The 23146-nt window shown below is 46.8% G+C and overlaps 1 protein-coding gene across 3 annotated transcripts in view; it reads right to left on the reverse strand.

Moving 5' to 3' along the window:
* PLS3 (plastin 3) overlaps window positions 1–23146 on the reverse strand; it is a 50206-nt gene that overhangs the window by 21106 nt on the left and 5954 nt on the right. Inside the window, exons 1-2 of one of the 3 annotated variants that reach the window (XM_019474211.1) lie at window positions 15490–15541; window positions 2316–2402 (exon numbers count right to left, since the gene is read on the reverse strand). In XM_019474211.1, coding sequence (XP_019329756.1) covers window positions 2316–2382 — 67 coding nt within the window. In that variant the 5' untranslated portion in view covers window positions 2383–2402; window positions 15490–15541. Of the gene's footprint in view, window positions 1–2315; window positions 2403–13716; window positions 13773–15489; window positions 15542–23146 lie in introns of those variants that run through there. The other 2 variants (XM_009287602.1, XM_009287603.2) reach the window with 2 other exon arrangements.

Here is a 23146-nt window from a genome sequence, read left to right on the forward strand (position 1 = left end):
AGCTGTAGCTGACTTTAGTGCTAACTTTAAACCATGATTTCTCACCCGTGGACTGCTTCTAGTAAGCAGTAGTTAGTCTGTGGGACTCTTGGCTTTTGCTGGCTGTCAGAGAACAGCACACCAGCTGCATGGGAGAGAGGGGATCAAGTGGCATGGAAGGCAAGTGGTGACAGGGTACATAGCAACACACCTCACTGCCTTCCAGCATCACCAGATGTCTCGATCTGGTCCAGCTGCATACAGAAAAGCTGGTCAAACACACGCCTTTAAAGTCCCATCAACCTACACATCCAGAGCAGCAACTTGCCCCATGCTAGAGTTAAAGCAGGTCTCCAAGAAGCCCATGCAGCCACGCTTTGGAGTGAGGCACATCTTGGTGAGCAGAAACCACCCCGTAAGACACTTCTTCCTCCCCACATCTCCTTTACAACATCCTAGAAGCCAACCAGCTGAGCTTTGCTATAACCATGCTTCTCAGTTGCATTCCAAGTCTTCCAGGTAGCTGGGAGATAAAAGGCAGGCTTCATTTTAAATAGCAGCCTTAGTCCAACTTTTCGTCACACTCACTAGAGATGGCATTAGAAGTTCCCAGTGAGAGTCAGTCACCTAATTAGCCACCAGTTCTATATCCTTTAGGCAAGAATAAAAGGAATGAGAGCATTAAAGACACTCCTGACAGGTGTGTCCCACAGCAATGCTTGCAGGCTGTACCATGCCTAAAGCACACAAAACAGAAGGCAGCTGAAAAGGTCTTAGTAGATCCCATCTCACTTGTGGGTATGTCCAGGCTAATTATCACATTTCTCAATAATACTTAAGTTTTGACACTGCTTTTATAATTTAAAACCAAACAGGGACCCACCTCCTGAGCAGGGTGAGCTGGTTTCTGAAAACAAACCAGGATTTGACTTGAGTTTCTCCGTGTTTCCAGTGCAAAGGCAGCCAGCCAACGTAATCTCGATAATTTCCCCACACACTAATGACAAAAAGCCACCACATTCCAGCCAGGTTAATCATTTTAAGTTTATCCAAGGACAGAACGGGCTGCCTACATCCCAGCCTTATTAAGGTTTGCACTCAGAGGCACATTAGGCAGCAAAAAGCATGATGGTCACTCATCTCCCTCTGCTGCAGCGCACTTCCACCTGCTGGAAAAGTCTCGGGAAGAGCAAGACAGGAGAGGGAACTGCCTAAAATGCAACTAGCTTCAACAGGGAATACTGCTCCATGAGAACCAGTCATCTTTGAAATTCATATTTCTCTTTGCAAATTTAGGGCAAGTGAGAGCTTTAAAAGCCACCCTGCTCTAGAGGGCAGTTTACCTGATACAGATGCAAGGCACCTACCAATTTGTATTACAACCAGTGCTCAAGTGATGCCGATATCCAGTTAGGAAAACGAAATACTGTCTCTGATCACTTGTGCAAGTCATTCCTGGCCAGTGCCAGTCCTGGGTGTGGTTCCCCAGCTGCATACGCTGACCTCAGCCCACACTGCCATGTTCCAACTCCCATCCCACCCCTCCCTGGCATTTCTCTGATCCTCCAGTACGCCATATCAGGAAACTAAACCAGCAGAAAACAATTTTCTCCATGATGTCAGTTTTCTGCCCGTTTCAGCTTCCCAAAGCAGCCTGCCAGAGGCCTCTACAATGCCAGGGCAGGGGGAAAGCTATAAGGTAGGTGGGCTGTGCAACGCCTCGAGCACCGCAGGCTGTTAGGGAGGTGAGAACCAGAGAAGAAATAGAGCCACAAGAGGGCAATGCACATGCACTGCAGCCGCGAAGCATTTTATTATCACCGCAAGTTGCTCCATAACGGCCAGGTAAACAGACATTAATTAGGTTTTGCCTACAAGCTCACCAAACGCAGTGACTCAAATGCACCTGCACAAACCAGAAACGTAGCACGTACATTTACCATCTCCACAGCTCAGCCAATTTGCCAAAACCGGTATCATCATAACCAAGCACTGTGCAAGCCCTGAAGTGCTGCCTGGGCCAAAGTAATGCAATGCCTGTTTGGATATTTCTTCTGCCATCAGGAACCAACAAAGCCCACCCTGGAGCAACAGGGCAAGTCTGTCTGCCAGTGCTCTCCAACAGCCAGACTGCCCACATCCCTTCCTTTGTGCTCCTTGGATGGAAGTGACAAGCCAGAAGCAACAAGGCTGCCAAGGGACTCCTTGGCACAGAGAAGATCATGAAAGCAGCAGACTGCCCACGCCCTGCTGGCACCGCTGCTCACAGGGGTGGGATAAATTCATTTCAAATGTACAGCAGACAGGAGCAAGGTACCCTCCTCACTGAGACTTACCAACTTTGGCAAAGGCCTCCTTGAGTTCCTCCAGCTCATCTTTGGAGATTTGTGTGGTGTTGGCCATCTCATTAATTTAGGGAGCACCTAAACAGAGAAAAAGGACACTGTGTGAAACCAGGCTGCATTCAAATGCATGCAGTTTTGAACAGCAGTATAGCAACAATCAGTATCAAGGTCACTACAGTTCTTGAAGCCACGTTTATCTTTCCATTAAGAAAACAGATGTGTGAAACTCAGATGATGGGAAATGCACTCCTTAACAAGTCAAAAATCCCATTAGCCTTGTTAATATTTAGCTCTGTGTATTTATTTTATGGGCTATGCTGTTCTGCACACATTAAGGTACCTGCTACCAGTGTGTTCTGTAGGTCAGAATAGCTCACATATCCAGGGATTTTCCACAACTTTGAACAAAATCAGAATCCAGATTTAAAATATTAATGCAAGAGATACTGACCACTCTGCCTGCCTGTGTCCCGAGAGCACACAGCTACCAAACCCAAATAATAAAGATTCTGAACAGTACCTGAAAAAGGTCTTTTAGCACAAAGTAGTATACGTGATATTGTTTACAAAAAGGAAATAAGTCTGCTTTTCTACAAGAAAACTGTTTGAATAAACACTTGCCTATTTCCCCAGCGTCAGTCTCTCAATAAACCATGTAAGCAACAGGCTGTTTGCTCTGCCACTGACCCTCCTCCACCCTCCTGAGCAAGGCACAGCAGGAACGCCGCAAGCAAGTGCGGAACAGCAGGCATCAGCCACGCTCAAACCCCGAGTACACAGAAACTCCGCTTTGATCAGATCTGCTTGGTGTTTAAGAAACAGAGAGGATGAAGCATACAGTTCCTACACCCATCTGCTATAATCCTCCTTTCCAAGCACTGATTAGGTGCCACACGGCCAGCCTGGACAGGAGGTATCACCATAAGGATGGGAAGAGGCCAGTGACCTGCCCACATCCCCTTCCCACGACATTCATGACGGCAGCATCAGATGCCCTGTTGGCACTTCAGCCAATACGACCAAGAGAGATCAGTGATTGATGGAACAATGCAAACAGGGCAATCCCTCTGCACGTACAAAAAGGTAGGCACTGATAAGCACATTCTAGCACACACACTAGCTCTAGCTCAGGGTCTTTAAAAGTGGCGATCTGGGCAGGCTCAGTGCAACTTCAAATGAGATTTGCATCCCAAGATTTTCCAGCTCCCACTTTGATAGCTACAATCGCTATAAGTTGAGAAATAAAAGGTTCCTCCTCTGCCTATGGGAACAGACACAGCTGCCTCCTCCTCTGTAAGCAAAAGGATGAGGAGTGAATTCAGGTTTACAGCCTGTCAGAAGGCAGGATCCTGAACGGGCTGGCTCGCTGCTCAACCGACAAGAGGCTCGGTTTCACAAATGTCTGTGCTCCGATTAGCAAGCCTCTTTTGTCTGAGGCTCCCAGCTGCCTTCACAAGCTCTTGTTAGCTTAAGAACACAAGTTTGCCTGTAGCTGTAAATATTCATTTTCTGTAACACTTAGTCTGGAAAGAACCAAGTTGTTAGAGATGAGAGCGATGGGCAGGTGTGGCAGCCTGGGAAAGCAGCTCAGACAGGTGCTAGCAGCAGAGAAAGTCAACAAGAAGTTGCATCACTGCAGAGACATGAAGGAAAGCACATCAGACCCCACCTCCCAGCATCTGCAGAGCTGCCAGCAGACACAGCAAGATGTTTAACAGTCAGTAGAAGCCACCAACAGCAAGATAGCAAACTTCTTCATTGGGCTCGTACTGCAAGAATAGGGCAGGGGGAGAAATTGCAGCAAAGCTGCATCAGACTGACAGAGGGGAAAAAAAAAAAAGCACCATAGTAAATTTTTTATACTGTTTCACAGATTACAAGTTAGGCTAGTTGACCAAGGAAATGCTACCATGCAGGTCCTTGCAAGATGCAGGAATGCTGCGTGCAGTGCTGCCCATCTTGCTGGATGCCCAGTCTGCCAGTCTGGGACCTACCCCCATTCCTGAAGCAGCCCGTTCCCTGCAGCACTCCTACGGGTGCCCCAGCAGCCCGAGCCTCAGTGCCACCAAAACCTGGCTGTTATTTCCAAGGGATAAAGGAGTTGCTCAGCAAGAAAGTCAGCTCTGAGCAAGCTTGGTGCATGCTATGGGAGGTGGATTTCACAACTGGCAGAAACACTTGGGAACACTATCGGGAACGGAGACAGTTTTGGCTACACAGGCAGGGGGCATGAGCTGCCAGGCAGGAGAGGCCGAGACTAAGAATTCAGCCAATGCCCCTTCACAAGTTCTGCCTTCTTCCTAGTCCTCATTTGCACCAATTCATTTTCAAACCATTAAGATTTCCCTTAAAGAGGAATTTCCAAAAGCATCATTATCTAACCACTTCATTGGAATTTAATTTGCTGCTGACTATCTCTAACATCTTTAACACCAAAACAAGCAGCAAACACCACCATAAGCCAAGAGCTTTTAAAAAAAAAAAACAACACTGCTCCGTTTGACTTTATCAGGGGAAAAAAAAAAAAATAATCACACTCTGGATATGCCTTGCAGTTGTTTGTGTGGGTCTTCACTAAAAAAAAATTTTCCCTTCCAGCCCCTATGCTGTTCAGCTCAGTTGGCAAGTCTATAAAACAGGTTTACCTCTCAGTTTTCTATCACTTCTTCCTTCTCTGTTTCTCTGCTTGAGAGGAGAGGGAGAATTTGAACCAAGAGAGAAAAAGCAGACACCTGCCCTTGTTATAGCTGTCTAGGAAGGGGAAAGTATGTTATAATATAACAAAATAGTATATGAAAAGGTTAGTGGGCCACAAAGTTACAAGTTGACAGGGACTGCTAAGCTCCAAAGCAATTTTACAGAGTTTTTTTGCAATGGAGAGGTATTACACCAACATTGGCACACTGGGCTGGGGGGCAGGGAAGATTCTCAGTTTTTTGTTGTGTGGGGATTTTTTTGTTTGTTTGTTTTTAACAGCTGAGTCTAGGGTATTCAGAATCCTGTTTTTCATTCAGTTGCATTTTTAAACAAGAGGCTTTCTCTTCACAGAGATGAAAAGCCCTTTTATCACAGTGGCATAGGGATCACACATCAGCTGCCTCACTCGAAGCCCTGTGGGGACACAGCACCACGCTGCTCACGCCTCACCACGTCACACTCACTTCTACCACGAGCAAAGCCTCTGCCAGGGCATGCAATGACACCCAGAGACAAACTCACATTTAAAGACCCATTTTAGAGCGAGGAAGAGAGAACGAGGAGAAAAGACAAGACAGAAGTGAGCTAGTGATCCCATACTCATTTTACACCCTGGTGACAGATGGTCCATCGGTCAATGCACACATAAGCAGTGTATAAGGAAGCAATTCCTACTCCAGATCCCTTTTGCTCTTGCCTTCATTCCTCACCCCACAGAAGAAAAGCAAACGCAGCCCCGTAACACATAGATGCACAAAAGCAGCTTCACAGAATCGAGTGGCTGGCAGATGGTGCAGCCTGTTTCTGTCCTCTGAAGACTTCATTTTGTGCTGCAGATCAGAGCTGCTTTAAGTGCATCTCAGGTTTTCGAATATCAACTACCTTCCCAGAGAGGAGCTTATAAAGTTTCTGTGCAAACAAGTTTTATAGCTTCTAAACACATTGCAGTCACTGAATCAGAGTTAGTTTATTTGCTCTCCAGACAGAACTGCAATATGGGCAGGTCAAATAAAGCTGCCCCAGCCCGTGTGTTTTAACAGCTGTAAGCCACCTGGAGACATGCCATTGCAGCAGGGACTGTCACCGGAGGGATGCCTCCACTGCGGCGCTCAGCACTTCCAGCACAAGGGCCAGAAGCTAACCAGGACATTTGGGTGGATTAACTGCTCAGACAGCAACTTAAAAACACTCAAGGCCGGAGGAAAAAGTCCCCAAGAGGGGAAGCCCTGGGAGCTGCATCCTGCACAGAGGATCTGCCGAAAATGTGGGGCGGGGGGGAGGAGCATTTGCACATCTCCTTGAAAGCTGGAGGATTACTTCAATTTTGAAAGCACACGGCAACCAAATATTTCCCGACAGCCACTTGAACACTTCCAACAGAAACAGAGCTGGAATTTGCTGCTGATCCAAATGGAAGAATTTGCTTTCTTAGCAGACCCACATTACTTTGAAAACCGAGCTGCTCCGTCCCTCCCAGACCCACCCTGTTTTAATATCTCTACAACTGACTGATTAACAGCATCAATTTGTTTACTCAAACAGGCAAACAGAGAGACATATTAAAGTGTCAACAAAAAGGTATTAATATGCCCTTTTTCCATCCGATTAAAAAAAAAAAAAGAGCAAACTAGGCCTAGTCTGGAGCAGTGACTCACCCCGCATGTATTCCCCTTTTCAGAGGAACCTGTGGTTTTGCTGTTTTTTCATGACAAAGGCTCCAGACATGAGAAGGCAAGTCAGTCAGCATTAGCTAATTAAAAATACTTCAAAACCCGCATGTCTCTGACCACTAACCCAGCACATATCAGTCTTGCTTTAGGAATAACGAGCCGGACAACCAGTCACTCGGTTCCCCCCGCCCCCCCGGCAACCCACGGCAAGTGCCAGAGGCCCTGGGCTTGCAGCACACAACACTGATGCAACTGACTTGCTAATTTAGAGCTAATTTGGAGGGAATCCTGGTGATTCAGCTGATGTAGTATCCGGCCCCCAGGCTTCCTGTGGCTCACCCCATTCTCCTCTTCCTCCCCTTTTTGCAGGTAGGGCTGGGCCCTGCCAAGAGCCACATCAGAGAATGGAGTGGCCGTCCACACTCCGCTGCTTCCCTTGCCTCATTGACACACACACCCCCGGCTCCTTTTGCAAGATGTATGAATCTTGGTCACCACAAAGTCCTTTCTAGCCCTCTGCTGCAAGGGCCTCTCTGCCGCTGCCACGCAGACTCCCTCCAAGGGGCCAGCAGCATCGTGCCCATCCCGGTATGGCGGTGCAATCTCTGGAGCTGCTGGGCCAGCCCAAGGGCAGCCACTCTGCTCAGGGCAAAGCCGTGAAGGAAGCGAGTCACTGGTGAGGGCTGAAAGCCTGAGTTTTCTTTGCATCCCTTCCCAGGTGATTTGATTCCCAGGATTCCCTTCCATCCATTCCCATCCCAGGGATGCTGCAGAGGATGCTACAGGGATCTCCCGACACTGCACAAACCCTCCTCCACAGGCACCGGCCAGCCCTAGGCTCATGCTGCATTTGGAAATGCTTGCACGCAGGAGAGGGCACACATACCCCCCACACCCCATCGTCGGGCACACCCAGCAGCTCCTTTTTCTGGTCCAGTCCAAGCAAAGCCTTTGGGGTTTTACAGAAAACATCTTCAAACTTGACAGCAACAGGAGGAAGTGAAAGCTTGCAGTGCACAGGCTTGGTCTGATGAGTCCTCCAAGATAAATACTTACCGCCACTTTGGGGGGAGACAGGGAAGTTTAGTGATTGATGGCCTGTAAATGAAAACCTATCATGCACTCCATCCTCTCCTGCTCATAATCAGTTTGTGTGTTTCAAACAATGTTTTGTTAATCAAATTCCTCCAAGACAGCACCCACTCATTACGTGTGGTTATTAGCAAACACCAGGCTGCTGGGAACACAAACTTTTATTTGGCAATTACCTTCCAGACAGTCACAGATCAGAGGCACAGGCTGAAACTAGAGCTTCGCCACACTTTCGTCTTTCCACATGGCGATAGGTGTCATCCTGATTAGAGCAGTGATTAGGAGATGCTACCCCATCCGCAGAGACTGCACCACTGCGGTGTCTAACACCTTGCCAACAGCGTGACACTGCTACACAAACCACTGTCCCCCAGAAATGACTTTGCTGCTGCTCTTTGCATGAATACGGTACTCATGCATGCAAAACACAGAGGTGTTCCTATCAACTCAGTTAGTTGTTTCCCCTGCCTCAGGAGGAAAGGGGCACGCGAAGCTTTGAGCAGGTATTTCTTTGCAGTGCCAGACTTGGCCGAGTAGCTGGATCTCTCATCTGTGGCTCTTCCCTTCAACCAAGCTTTCCCAGCCCCATGCACAACGGGCTCAACACCAATGAAACTACAGCTCTGCTCTCAAGGTCTGCAATGCTTTAACTATTGAACAGCACTGGACTGTAATGCCTGCAAAGCAATCACCCAAACCCAGCTTTATTTCATTATTAATCCAGCTCTCCTCATCCATGCACAGCACCAAATAAGTCACCTCAACAGGCCAAGGGCCAACTACACACAAATTCAATTTTAATACTGAATTTCTTTAAGCTTGTCTTGCTGTTTGAATTGACTACCTCCCACCTCCCAATTCTCCAGCTTCCTCAAGCTACTGCCTTTACACACAGTATATCCAGTACACACAGAGTACACACTTTGACTCATCCACGCTGGTTATGTAGACCACCAGCTGTTATACAGCCACTTGCTGCATTGCAGGGAAAGGACACAGGACCACAGATAGCTATTCCCACTGCACAGACACCTTATGGCTCACTTCTTCCCAATCCCATATAGAGATTATCTCCAGCTGCTGTATTTGAAGCATCTCCTCATCAGCAAAAGTCCCATTAGCAGGTTTTGCTTTATATTCTTTCAAATCCCTGAAACTGTCATGCTGGGAGAGACAGGCTCCCTGCTACGCTTATTTTCACCTGGGAGCAGACTGTGAGAGTTTGCTCCCATTGTTACACAACTCACCGCTGCTGCAGGGGAAAAACCTGTCAAATCCACCAGAAGCAGAGACATAACGCTGGAGTTAGTCACTGCACTTGGCTTGCCAGTGGCTCTCTCCGGATTTGGAGGCATGTCTCTATTGGGTATCCACCTCTGGACACGCACTTTCCTCCAGCAGGTCCAGGTTAAAAACCCAATTTCTCCTAGCTAGACCTGGGTAGAACAATGCCAGAGATTTTTCTGAGCAGCGTTTGGGCAGATGCCCAGCAGGGATCTGGGCTGCACAGAGGCAGGGTCACTCCAACGCTATGGGAACAACCGCAGTAAACCAGTTTTCCTATGCCTTCTGCTTAGACTTTAACCACTGCCCCAACATCCATGGACAGCCTGGACAACCTGATCCTACACTTTTTGCATGCTCGTCAAAGTGTTTTCTCTCCCTTCAAGACAGAGCCAGATTCACTAGCTTCGATCATCTTAAATCCTTATTAAAAACAACTGCTGACACATCAGCCAATTCATATGCCTCTGACTCCCCTGCACAGCCAAGGAGGCTTTTTGGGGTGCATCGAGGCCCAGATAACAGTCAGCACGTTCAGCACCCTGACCCAGAACCAAGCTATAGCTGGTACCCACAGAAAACCCCAAATCAGCATCAAACCTGCTCACAGCATCAAATAGGAATCAGCCCCTTGCTAAAAAGCCCAGGAAAGCCATGTCCTTCAGGGCAGTATCCAGAATACTGAAAGGTGGGGATGTGACACAGAAATTTGTAGGGTTGTGAGTACACAAATCCCTCTGCCTCGCAGATACAGAAAAGAGAATGATAGCAAGCAGCTGAGGATGCTCATCCACATGATATCCAATTGCCCAAAGGCTGGAGGGGAGCAGAAGTCAGAGTAACACAAATGCCTCCACTCCAGCTGCACATGAGAGGGGAAAAAAAAAAGCTTCCCCAGTCCTCAGTGTAGTCCCCCCCAGCACATCCCCATCCAGTACTGAAGGACTATGAGCCAGAGCTGCCTCTGATGCGCATTAAGGGGTGACATGCAATCCTGGAGTAGAGTAGCTGGATGCTTGCTTACTCTCATGACCCAGCGTTTACTACAAGGAGGCTGAACTGACAGAAGCGTAAAACTGGTTTGGGACTCAAGTGGAAGTGAGAAGCACACAAAGCTTTCTGCAGACCTACACTCTCCTCTGAAGGCTCCTGATATGGAAGACCAGGGCCAAGTGGATTGGATGGACAGTCAAAGCAGGGACAGTGCTGACTTTCAAGGAGAGCAGCTGCCTGCTGGACCTTGCAGCTGCACTTACACACACCCATCATGCTGCAGTCTCGCAGCTACAGCGTACCGACCGCCTTGCTGCTCCAACTCTATTACATGTATCTACAGAGTACTTGTAATCTGCAGGGCACAGTAGAAACCAGATAAAATACTGCTTGAGGCACCAATGAATCAGTCCTTAAAAGCCTCTTTGCCAAATACTTCTCCTAAACGTTGCATTTTGGCACACCTCTGGTTTTAGCAGAGCAACTACTCCAGGATTAGAGCACATTTGAGATCATAACCCACTAGACTGGTTTAACTCACTTTTGAATTTCAATAGTTTGTTCACATCAGTGGAAACAGAACAGCAGTATTCCCCATTAACTAATTAGTACAACATGAAACAGGTGATCCTTTCAAGACCTCTCAGGAAAGGAAGAGCTGAACACTCATCCTGCCTGGAACTTGCAAAAGCAAATAACATTCAGAGATAATTTAAACCTAAGTGCAAGAAGGTAAAAGAGAGGGGGGGTGGGGGTCAGATGTCAGCTAATGGACTGAGACTCAGAAGGCTTAATTTAAATTCCTGGCTCAGGCACAGAAAAATCATGCTAGCCTCTCAGGAAATTCTTATGCTGATAGTAATTCTTATTCTTGCCTAGTCCCCCAAATAAAGAGCAGCATTAAACACTTCCTTCTGCTTATTCTGTATCTTAACCATAAATGACTTCAAGAAAGGACCCACCTCTTACCGCCCATTGCAAAACTCTGCATAAGGCATCCCTCATTTTATGACGGGACTCTCAGAGCAATGGTGGGAAAGTCAACGGGTTCCCTGCCTGCATAAGCGAGGAGGGATGAGGATCACAAGGCTGAATCAGTGCTAATTTCCTTCCCCAGAAGCGATTGGGACCTGCTTGCTGAGACCTGCAGGTTACCCTTAACATGCTTTAAGCATGTGTCTCTTGATTTCCCAATTTTCAGCCCAAAAGGAGCCCAGTTCCTTATGAGGGTGAGCTGCAGTCCTCAGCCTGTATCCTGGCCCCCCGCAGCTGGATAAAGCCCTTCAAAGGCTGAAGGGAGTCGAGGCCACGCAGCCCAGACCCATCTCCATCCCCCCAGCACCTCCAGCCTCCGCTCTCAGGTAGCACCTTTCGACTGATATTCTATATGCCATGATAAAGCAAGAAGTGTTACTCAGTCTGTTATAGTTTCCTCCCACCCAGGCCGGGGAATCAACGCAAACCCTAAATTAAATCACAGTACAGTCACTGCTTATTCAATGCCAGCAAACAAGCTCCTGCAAGCCGAACACCCAGCATGATGGTGCCGATCCCTGGCGAGCTGGACAATAGGGAGTTTCAGCAATTAATTTTGGGAGGGTGGGTTTTGTGCAACCTTTTAGAAGGTACAGCTGCAGTCGAGCGAGTTTGCAGGCTGTTTTATCAGTTTGAAGATAAACAGAGCTGTCCTGAAATGGCACAGCCAGGGCTGAAATCCTGGCAGCCCAGCGACTGCTGCCCAGATGATAAACATTGAGAGAAGTGTGTCAATGAATGTTTTCTTAAATAAGAAACAAAACACTAGAGACTACAAGCCACACTCTAAGCATTGGAATTATGTTTCAAAAATCTCTTAAAAACCATAAATTTCAGCAACTGATCTCTTACTAGAAAGAGCTACTGATAAAAGAAAAACCTTTTTCCATCTTTCCCCTGCTGCCTCTAATCTTGTTTAGAAAGCACTTGGGAACAAGGGAAAGAAGTCAAAATAATTTGATTCAGAGCAAGAAAGCAACGCTAGACTGCAATAAATCAGTGTCACTGCATAGCTGTCCTAGTGGCTTTTGGAAGTAGAAAAAACCCTGTAAATTCAACACTCGTTTTCTCTAAGAGAAGATGGTACAGATCCTATCTACCCTTAACAAAAGCAGAAACATTAATCTCAAAGATTAATGGGGAACGGCTAGAAGAGCAGGAGAGCTGTTGTCTTTGCCTCCCAGGAGGCTGCCATGAGAGTGAAATCATGTTTACTCTGACAGCAGGGTGTTCCCCACACTTCTCCATAATTTAACTTACTACGGGGAGGAACGATAGTGAGCAAAAGGTAGCAGTCGCCAGTCCAGGATCAGGCAAGCTCTACTTCATGACTCTTGCATTTTGGATAAGCATTCATAATCTCTGCAAAATGCACCCTAATTAGCAGGTTTCAAGGCCAGGCAGGATCTCCAAGATGCATCCAGCACTCCTGGAGCCAAGCACTAACTTCTTGTTGGGTCCCTTCAAGCAGCTTTGCCTCCTCCTCCTCCTCCTCCCTCGGTTTAGCAGCACAGCCCGTGCCCAATACCCCTAGGACAGATGTAATGGTTAGAGAGATGTGTGCACTGTAAACAGCACACCACCTCATCGCTACTCCGAATTTCAGGAGGGTGAGAGAGTCCTCCAGCTGTGGAAATCACTCTTTACAGCCAGATGTTTTGCACAATAAATGCAGGGTAAGAGTAAAATATAACTAAGCAAAACCTCAGAGCAATACATTCAGTATAAACAAAATCAGGACATGAAGAAGCTACACTAGATGTGTTTTATAGTTTTTCAGACGTGTTAAGTCTAAGTTTTTCAGCACAAAAAATTCAGCATTTCAGTCCAATACTTAAAAGTACTGGGTATACAAGTGTTTTAGCCAGTAGCGACTGCTAAAGCATTTGAAGAGGGTCTACGCCAGCTTCCAGCATCAAGCATCGCCAGCCTTCACCAGAAAACACAACAAGCAAGATAAACTCCTCAGTTTGGAAACAAACTCCTGCCAGGCTGTGATGCCACATGCCATTCCCACTGGAACAGCAAAGCAGCACTCAGAGCCCAGCCTCTGCAGGCGAAAGACCCCAAAAAGTTAGGTAGCCACTACAGCCAGCAGCCTACAGCCACTTGCCAGAAGTACTCAGAGCTCCTCACACTTTCTGCAAGGCAAATATATAAATATTTAATGCTTCTAACATACAAGTTTACCCAGTTCTGCTTTTTAAAAGCCTGCTGCAGACTGAGATGGGGAAAGACGTGCCCCAGACTGAGATTTCTGGGAAGGCACGCCCGCAGTCCTCACTTGGAAAACTAAATACTTGGTGATGCAAAGTCAGTCACAGCACTTAACTGCTGCTCTGTTTGCATGCATGGCTCAGTCAGGTGCACAGATAAATTCCAAGTTTAAAATGCATTAAAACCTGAAATTAATCTTTTCATTCTGCCTAGAGCTGTTTTCCTTTATTTACTACAACATTAGCAATCACTAGACATTTCGCAGAATAAATAAAAGCAAAACACATCCTTGCAGGGCAATCTCTGGCATGTATTTGCATCCACGCAGCCAGCCAGAACCCTGAGCAGCAGCCAGCAATGCGAGCGGCATCCTAACGTCAGCCCGCAGCAGGAGACACCCTTACCTTTCCTCCTCTCTCGCGAAAGGCAAATCGCTCCCTTGCCCGGCCCGAGCGCTGAAGCGTCTCCCACGCCCACAGCACGGATCTGGACAGCCAGCATTCCTCCCACCATCCCCGCCCAGCAAATGGGAGGTCGCTTCGCGAGAGCCACAGAAGGGATGCGGTCGTGTCACAAAAAGATGCATTAGAAAGGCTAAGGGACAGGCGGCTCGAAGCATCACATACATACGGAGTAGGGATGGGGGGATCTTCCCCCAACAACTAGCTTTTGTTCTTTTATTGCTTGGCACTTGGGAACAGGAGGCAGTAAGATATAAAGCTTTTAGGTAAGCAAACTATTTTTTTTTTAAATTTAAAAGAAAAATAATTCTTTTACCTTTAATGTTTTAAATTAAATGCATTTTACTTTGCTAGCTCTCGGCTTGTCCAGACAAACAGCAACGTGGAGCTTGTATTTCATTTTATGTACTTATGTTATGGATGTCTTTAAAACCACCAGAAGCTTATGAACAGAGCAATGAGGATCCAGACCTATTCAGCCTGAGTCCACACCAAAGGAAGATGCTGCCTGCTATTTCACCCCACAGTTCCACAAAAAAAAAAAAGTGGTCTGAATGGGTGGTAAATACAGAGTTCAGAGCTGTTCTATATTGTAATATATTGCATTACCTCAACGATTAATCCCTGTCTGCTGCCAACCAGGAAGACACAAGCAACAGAAACATCATGTACCATGTTGTTGCACAGGAGCAGAATCAATCACCAAAAAGGTTAAGTGGGATTTCCAAAATATAATCACATTTCAGAAATTTCTATTCCTGTTAAGTCCATAATGTTTGAGCCCTCCCATAGCTAAAAGGAAAGGATGTCACTTACTAATAAACACAATACTTGAATTAGTGAAGAATTTGAAGAACCCATGACCGTTCTAAAAGTTAAAAATACTTGACCAATAGGGTCATTGTTCTTTTTGTTTCTTTTTAAAAATTACGTCAGCCAGGAAAGTGAGTCATCGCCTGGTCCCATTTCTTGGGTATCACCTGAAAATTTAGCTTCCAGCTGTAAAGTTTCAAAAGAGGTATAAAAAAAACAAAACAAAAACCCCAAACCCACAACCTGCCAGCTTCCTCAGGATGGTAAATATAATGGAAACCAAAATAGAGGTTTTTATGCCCAGAATTGCAGCTGCAACTTAAAAGGAAAGTTGGCTTGAAAAACACTTTTGCACTCCACCGAGATCAGGTTGCCTGCACACCAGACAGGGTTTAGAGAGCAACTTTGACTCTGCTCTGACTTGAATCAGCAACACATCAGCATCACATCAGCCCCTAGGTGCAAGGAGCCCATCTGGCTGCTCTGATCCAAACCAATGACTGCGTCCAGCCCACAAAGTCTTGGGGCAAACATGCAACAGAATTTAAGAAACTTATTTCAGGAAGTTTAATCCGTCCACTTTTTTGCTCTGTGTGTGAGCACATTGCACAGTATAAATTCATCCTTAAGGTTTAGTAAGTCCTGAGGCTTAGGGCTTAACAGGTCCTGGGGAAAGCGTGCCAAAGCCCAGCTCCCAAACTAGGTTGTGACGACTTCTATCAAGGGCAGGAGCACTGTCTGCTTTTGGGAGGGAAAAGAAAAACCTCCTCTCCTTGTCTCCGGCATCCATGTTGCTGGGATAGAAAAGCAGCACCTGCAGGTGTGCAGGTGGCAGATTCATGCTGCAGAGGCAGACACCTAAAAGCCACCAGCCCATGGGTCCTCAAACCTCCATTTACTCACTTTTCTTTTTCCAGGTAAGCGGAATGCATCCTACAGGGCTAACACCTATTACCGTTCCCTCTGCCGGGAAGGCAAAAGGCATTGCTACCCACTGTCGTCAGTCAGCACAGATCCTCAGTGGCTCCACCGTGAGAAGTTGTTTAACTGATGCACACACAGTGCACGTGAAATACCTATCTTCCACATTTGCAAAGGATCAGCGATAGCCAGTTTTTGCGCCGCTTTAAGAGCACTCTGCTCTCCAAATACTCCAAATCCAGTCCTGTCAGTCCAACCTGCAATTACACTCAAACCTAAAATAGCACTTCAGCAGTGCCAGCACCACTCATCTCCGCGTCATACCCTGAGACTCGCCGCACTGGGGTGTGGTGATGGAAGGCAGCGGACACACAGCTCCCCGGGCACTCCCAGCCCACTTCCTCGAGCACGGCTGGTCACACACCGCTCCCCACGCTCTTCCAAAATAGGAAGTTTTACGGTCAAGCCAGTATACCAGTGTATTTTCCTCTTCCTCCCTGTTTAAGAAAGCCTTTTAGGGAAGCACAAGATGCCCGAGGTGCTCAGAAGTTACTCTGCTCATGTGACACATCCACTCCCCTGCACGGAGCATCAGGACGAAGGTTTACACACAAGGAGGACTTGCGGCACTGGCAGGATCCCTCCAGCACATCGTTGCACAAGGATGCATCTCCTCCCCAGCTCCAGCTGCCAAGTTTCGCTGGGAGGCCACTAATACATATTTGTCCTCCAGAAGTTACTCAACGACAGCTCTGGGAGCGGCAGCTGCTGCCTACCAGGTGACAAAGGAGCAGAGAGGGTAAATCCAGGAGTCACCTTGTCCCTCTCCTCTCACCACCAGCCCTCAAGAATAGACCCTCTGGCAAAGCTCTGAGGGAGGAAGGGAGCACATCCAATGCGCTGGCCTGTGGCTACAGTGGGCTGTGCAGTCCCACTGCTTTCCCCAGTGAGTCCCACCACCCAGGAGAGGACAACCACCTGCTCCTGAACACCAGGCTTTCCTGCCCACTTCAGAAGTAGTCTTTTCCACCCCTAGTTAGCAATGCCAAGAGATGCCATGCTAATACTGGAAGCTGTACGAGACAACCAATGAAACCGATGGCGATGCACAAGCCCCTGGACACACTACACCAGCCCTAGTGATTTTTGGGAAGGGTTTTGCCTGCAGGCACCTCTGGCTCCTGCCTAAAAAAGCTGTTTGCTGGGATATAGCCAGCTCCACTGTCACCCAGCCAAGGGGGTCTAGGGCATGCTGGCCCCTTCCAGCATCCCCAACCTAGAGGAACCCCCATGGCCAGAGGGCTGGGCCACACCAGCCCCAGGAGATCCCAGAGCATCAGTGGACCTCAGTGAGCCTCCAGGAGTGACAAAGCTGGCTCAACCTTCTGCCTCTGCCTGGCCCTGTCTGCTCTGGTGCTGCATATCAAGCATTTTCAGGAGCATCCCACCTCCTTTAAAAAAAAAAAAAAAAAAAAAAAAGAGGGGACAGAGCCAGAAGAGTAACTAGCTAGAAGAAAAACCACCCCCCCCTAAAAAAAAAAAAAAAAAAAAAAAAGAGGGGACAGAGCCAGAAGAGTAACTAGCTAGAAGAAAAACCAGGTAACCTAAATAGTCTACTCAGTCTACTCCACCAGAAAGAAGACACCACACTTTACGAGCCAGGGCTTTAGAGAGCAAAGCTGAGTGGCCAGCCATCATCCCATTTTGGACGATGATCAGTGACCATTTACCATGTGCCAGACGCTCCCCTCCTCCAGTTCTGTCCACATTCTCTTTTAAAGATAAGGATTTTAATGAAATTATGCACAGATGGATAGAAGCACTCTCCCCTGTGCTTTTTAATACAAATTGAGGTTTTATGCACTTCTTGCCTTTACCTTCAGTTGCGACCAACTGCAGAGTACATTCCATCAATGTAAACAGCTATGGAAGGATTTGACAATTAAGGAGCAAACATTTGACCTTAACTCCTCAATTTATCAGTCTTTTTAAAGAAAAAAAAAAATCCATCTTTGCTAGATTTCCCCCCTAAAAGCTTCCTGAGCTGCTCTTTCAGCGAGCCTGTCATCAGGAAGAAAGCAAGACATTAGTCAGGCTCATGATTATTTAACAAAAAACTTGCATATGCAGTAGGGACGGAAAGTTAGTCTTTATTTAAAAAACACTTGCAAACTAGAGTACGATTTTGCAGTGCAAAACAGATCTGAGGACTTGCCCAATTTACCCTGTGCTCCAACAGCGCTCAGCTTAGTAATTAACTGACTAGTTATTCACAGCTTAGAGCAGGGAGCCATGCAGTCACCAAAGAAGTCAGCAAGTATGCCCAGAACACCGTGCAAAGGATATCTCATGTCTTGCTATTTCATAAGGAAATCGGAGGCTCCACTGATGTCAGCTCCAGGAAATGAGCCACAGGCAGATGATGCCGGAAACAGGCTTTATATTTAGTACTGAGTCACCCACTATTAAATTCGAAAGACACAAAAGATGGGTGCAGAGAGGGGATACATGGAAAAAAAGTGAACAAGTTATTCCCTTGAGATCACGGGCAACGGGGAGTCTAGGGTTGGATGGGGTTTTTTTGTACAGGGAGAGAGAAACTACAGATGACCTGGGAACCCCTTCTGCACTTTCACTGGAAAAGCAGTTGCCAGATCTGATGCACTTCCCAGGGCAGAAGCCAGTGCCAAAAATGCTGCAGGGGTTTGCAGTACCACTGGGGTTTGCTCCGGTCAGTCCCGCAGGCAGGTCTCAGTCCTGAGCAGGGCACCACCAGTTCTGAGGCACTTTCCCATCCTCTCTGCTACATCTTCTTTGAGACAAAAAAGAAGCCACTGGAAGGAACTTGGAGTGGAGAATATTTTTAAGCCGGTTTTGCAGCTCCACCTAACCCATCACAAAGTGCACCTATCACGCCCCAAAGAAAACACTTTTCTTCAGGCGATTACAATGGCATGAGGTGAAGGCTGATGAAGACCGAAGCATGCAAAGAGGAGCTGACCTGGACACACAGTAAAACTGCGCCCAGGTAGGGCAGACATCACTGCAGACTGCCATCCAAAGACCACCCTGTCCCTCTCCTCCTCCTCAGCATTTCAGTCCCCCCATCCCAGCTCACTGTGGGGTCAAATGGACATCAGCACAGGGAAGGAGAGGCAGAGCAGAGAGGGACCACCCTTGCACGGCACCCCAGTTAGACCAGCTCAGCCACCCCACTGACCAGGCCACTGGAGAAAGGGTGGCACTAGGTCTGGTAGGAGAGTCTTGCAGGCACAGACATACTATTCCATCTTTCACCTCAGCTGCCAGGTCTGTCCACCAGCCAAGCTAGTCCTTGACATGGCTTAGGCAATCCTCTGCTCACCTGGAGAAGATACTCTAGACGACTATCCACCTTAAGTCACTACTCAAGGAAATAGTGCTTTATAATAAAATTGCACTATTGCGGAACATAAGTGACTGCGCAAGATTTCTGAGCAGGGAAGCTGTTCTGATCCATTTTCTGGCAACATCCAGTTTAGACACATTTACAATTGAGAAGTATAAAGCATTCACGTGGACTGCATCCTCATGGAATAAACTTCAGATTAATTTGCAAAAGCTGCAATTTAATAGTTCTTTGTACTAAGGTCTTTTTACATGCAGAAAAAAAAGTTTTAAGAGACACCAAAAAACAATCTTAACTGCAGATTGTACCACAATACAAATGACAGGAGCACAGATTTGTTCACAAGAGGTTCATATTTTCACACAAGTCTGTCATAAGCCTTTTCACTTTCTGTCAACGATAAATACTCTGCAGCCTGAGCAGCAGCAACAGCTCTGCAAAGTTTTCAGCTACTTGAGCCAGACTTTTCCCCTGAGAAGACTCACTTTCCAAATACTAAAACATAAATACTCTTACCAAAGCCAAGCACTGTACCTCATTTTGATTTAAAAAATCAACAGCAAACAAGAGCTCTCTCTAATGCCAAGCACCACCAGTGACTTGCCTACAGAAGCAGCCTATTAGATTATTAATAAAATTGGTGTAATCTTCAAAATAAGATTACAACAGCAAAAAGGATGTGGCTTGAAAAATAAATCCGTGGACTGTAGCAAGACTGGCAATTATGCAGAACCAGAGGTCAGGGACTACTTAAAATCTTTCACCTATACACAGGAAGAGGTTATACCACTGCAGTCACAGCCTGCTCCGACCAGCAAATAGACATTTAGCCAGCTGTTGACCACTGTCCAGATCAGTCTGCTGCAAACCACTCCTGGCTAGTGGGGAGGCTGTGGGAGACTGCCACTGGGTGGCTCTTCAGTCCCACACAACTCATCTGCGGGTGACCTCCCACTATCAGAAAGGTTTCTGTGCTGGGGAGTCAAGGCAAAGCAGGTACAGTCACAGACCAACCTGGGCAGCAGCCCATACGCCCAGCCCAGCCTAAGACGATCTTTGAGGAGTCACTGCTATCTCATCTGGACATCCTGCCAGATGCTGGAGGTAGAAGATTCTGGCACGCGGCTCATCATGTTGTGCAAGTGGGCCTACAAATTCAGCTGTGTTGAACTAGTCCAGAATCTCATCTCAAGGGACCTTGAAGCTTTTCCTGGTATTTAGGTCGTGCCTGCATTTGTTGGCTTTCCCACTAACTGCTCCTTTTGTCTCAGACCCCAACAGAAAAATCTTCTGTAGAATGGGCCTGCTGGAGAGGTTAACTTCAGGGGCTCCCATGACTATTGCACTCTTTTCAGATGCGTAGAAAGGTGAGGTAGAGCTGGATTACCACTCACACATACACTGCAAGTTGTCACCCATAGCCTTCAGGTCCCTAGAGTGCAATCTTCACCATACAGCTCATTACACTTTTAATTAGTAAGCTGTCTCACATTTTCTGGCCCATAAAAACCAGCTACTAGTAGCAGACTGATCTCTATGCTGTGAAGCCAGTCTTTGCTTTGACTGCAGATTTCTTATACTCTCAAGTTGGTTGCTGCTGCTGAGTTTAATGCTTTATCAATTAGTACCAAAAAAAAAAACCCCTCATCCTTCCAAATTTAAAAAAAAATAAAAAAAAATCTACAGATCCTACATAAAGCCAAGACTAAGCAAGGCATGCTATTTGATAGAAGGCATGAAGCAACTTTGCAGCTCAGGTAGGAGGGGAAGATCTATAGCTGGGAGCAATAACACCACAAAGTACAACATGGATTACACCAAAGAGGTCCACACGCTGATCAAGAATATTAGCTATGAGTGTTACACATGAAAGGGCAATGCATTAAAAGAAAATGCAATACTTTGCTATGTGCCAAGTTGATATCAACCCAATGCACAAAGCCTTAATTGCTTAAGTGAATTATGGACTGGTACTGGTTGTAAAGGCTTTTACATAACAAGGGGTTTCAAGGCCATTAGTACCTGGCAGAATCTTACTCCATTTCATGGCTTTCCAAGACCTCTTTATATAGACCTTCAGAAGACAGGGAGCAAAGGGACCGACTAAAACAACCCTATATAAACCCAGAAAAAGGATATATACCTCTTAGAGAAGGGGAAGGTGGGGAGGGAGGCATAAAAGGTCTTGCCATTAGCGATGGACCTAACTAAAGTAGGCTGGGCGCTGCCATAACCATCCATCCAGGAGAGCTATGGTAACTTCCAGGAGTTTCTTAGCTGGGCAGAAGAAATGTAAGTTTTTCAAGTTTTCAACAAGAAGTCTGACTATGCTGCCTTTGCTTGAGCATTTGGTTTATATAAAACAGTGGCAAGAGCCCAGCTGGAAATTAGATCAACAAGAACATTACAAAGGGGTGGGCAACAGAAGGGCAGGGGCAGGATTGCACTGGAATCTTCCATCCGTGTCCCCAAGGAAAGCTTAGTCCCAACTTCGGCCAAACAGTGCAGAAATGAACAGGCTAAAGTTTAGGTCAGACATTAAGGCCACTTATTCAAAATATTTTCAGTTTTCAGAAGGCCCAGTTTCCCCTCTCTCCTTATGGAAAGGTGAATTCTACCTAAGTGAGGATTCAGAAACTTGCTTATTATTTCCAGGAGCACTGAGAAACATGAACGCATTTGTAAATGTATTTCCATTTGTTCTCTATTGACCTCCTTCAAAGTACTGCTATCTCAGAAACAGTTCTTAAAAGCAGGGGACAACCTTCTCCCCGCTTGTCTGCACAATACCAACCATAACAGGATAACTTTACATACACCTACAAACACCCTATGTATTCCCCAAAATAAAAGTCCTCACAATTCATTCTTGGAGGCAAAACATTTTGTGCAGAATTCAGGAAGAAAAAGATAATTGTAATATTGCTTTGGAACTCACTTCCTTTATTTCTGTAACCAGCTGAAGACAAGCACCTTGGCTCTATGCTGGGTCAAGGAAATGTTTAACTACAAGATTTAGAGTGGAATATATATATGTTGAGCAGCTGTGGTGGTATATACAGTTATAGCAGAAGGCAGACACTGTTTTAACCCAAGGAAAACAGTGACAGGCTGGAGTATCAGCCTGCTCATTAGCATCCTGCTGCAGAGGCTCCAAGGCAGGAGAGCATCCAAGCCTGTCCCTGGGATGAGACTCAGCATCCTGGAATCTCAAAACCACAGCCCTGCTCCAAACCCAAACAACGCTCCACAGACCCTTCCCGGCTGATTAGCAGGAAGGAGCACAAGATTGCGATGGCAGCGTAAACAAGGACCCAGGATTTATGATCTTTCAGACGCTGTTTAGCAAGTGACCCAGCTGAAGCACTGCCTCACAAAATATGAATGCCAATTACAGGGATGGGTAGCTTGAATTCAAGTTTCCACTTGGTTAGCACTGTTCCGGACACACCGAGAACTTTGGTGCTCACCCAGCAGTTTTGCCTGCTGGGAGGGGCTGCGCTGAGCTGTCCCAGAGAAACGGGGACAGCGACTGTGAAAACGCATGGGATCTCATCCACCATCCCCGTCCTTCCCAGCAGGGCAGAGTCAAAGGCAGCAAGTTCAGTCCTACTGTTTGTTAAAGTAGAGCAAGACACTCTTCTACCTTGTAGCATTGGAGAGACAGTGAGAGAAGCAGAACAGCAATCCCCCTCCCCTGTTATTTTGTGCACAGCCCATCGAACAGAAGTCCTGGCACCGTGGGCTTCTGCGGCCAGGGCTGGGACAGTACCACGTACACTAGCAACATTGCTAGGGCAAAGACCAATACAAACATTAAAAAAACCCAAAACCTGTGGAGGAATGGCTGATTCAGCAAGGCCACGATCTGGTATCGCTGAGCAACCCATGTATCAAAAAGTAACTAATACATGCTAACACAGCAGGATGACCACCGGGACTTCCCCGGACAGAACAAAGAACAATGGGCCGGGTAAACAACTGTAACGAAACTGTATCTATAAGGAGGTGAAGTAAGCGGCTAACATGTCCTGCTGCCAACCGCCAATCGAGTAGAAGCAATAAGCGCGTGGACAGTAACTTTAACCCAATCATAGCTTATAATTGAGCGCGTGTACAGCTGTAATTAACCAACCATAGGTTGTTATGAAGCGCGTGCCTATAGTAGATAACTATATAAACCCTGTTATATGCATGAATAAAGGAGAATGACCATACTCATATTGGGATCTGTCATTACTCCGGAATCGC

The sequence above is a fragment of the Aptenodytes forsteri genome, unplaced genomic scaffold (genome assembly GCF_000699145.1).
Source record: "Aptenodytes forsteri isolate BGI_AS27 unplaced genomic scaffold, ASM69914v1 Scaffold265, whole genome shotgun sequence".
NCBI lineage: Eukaryota > Metazoa > Chordata > Aves > Sphenisciformes > Spheniscidae > Aptenodytes > Aptenodytes forsteri.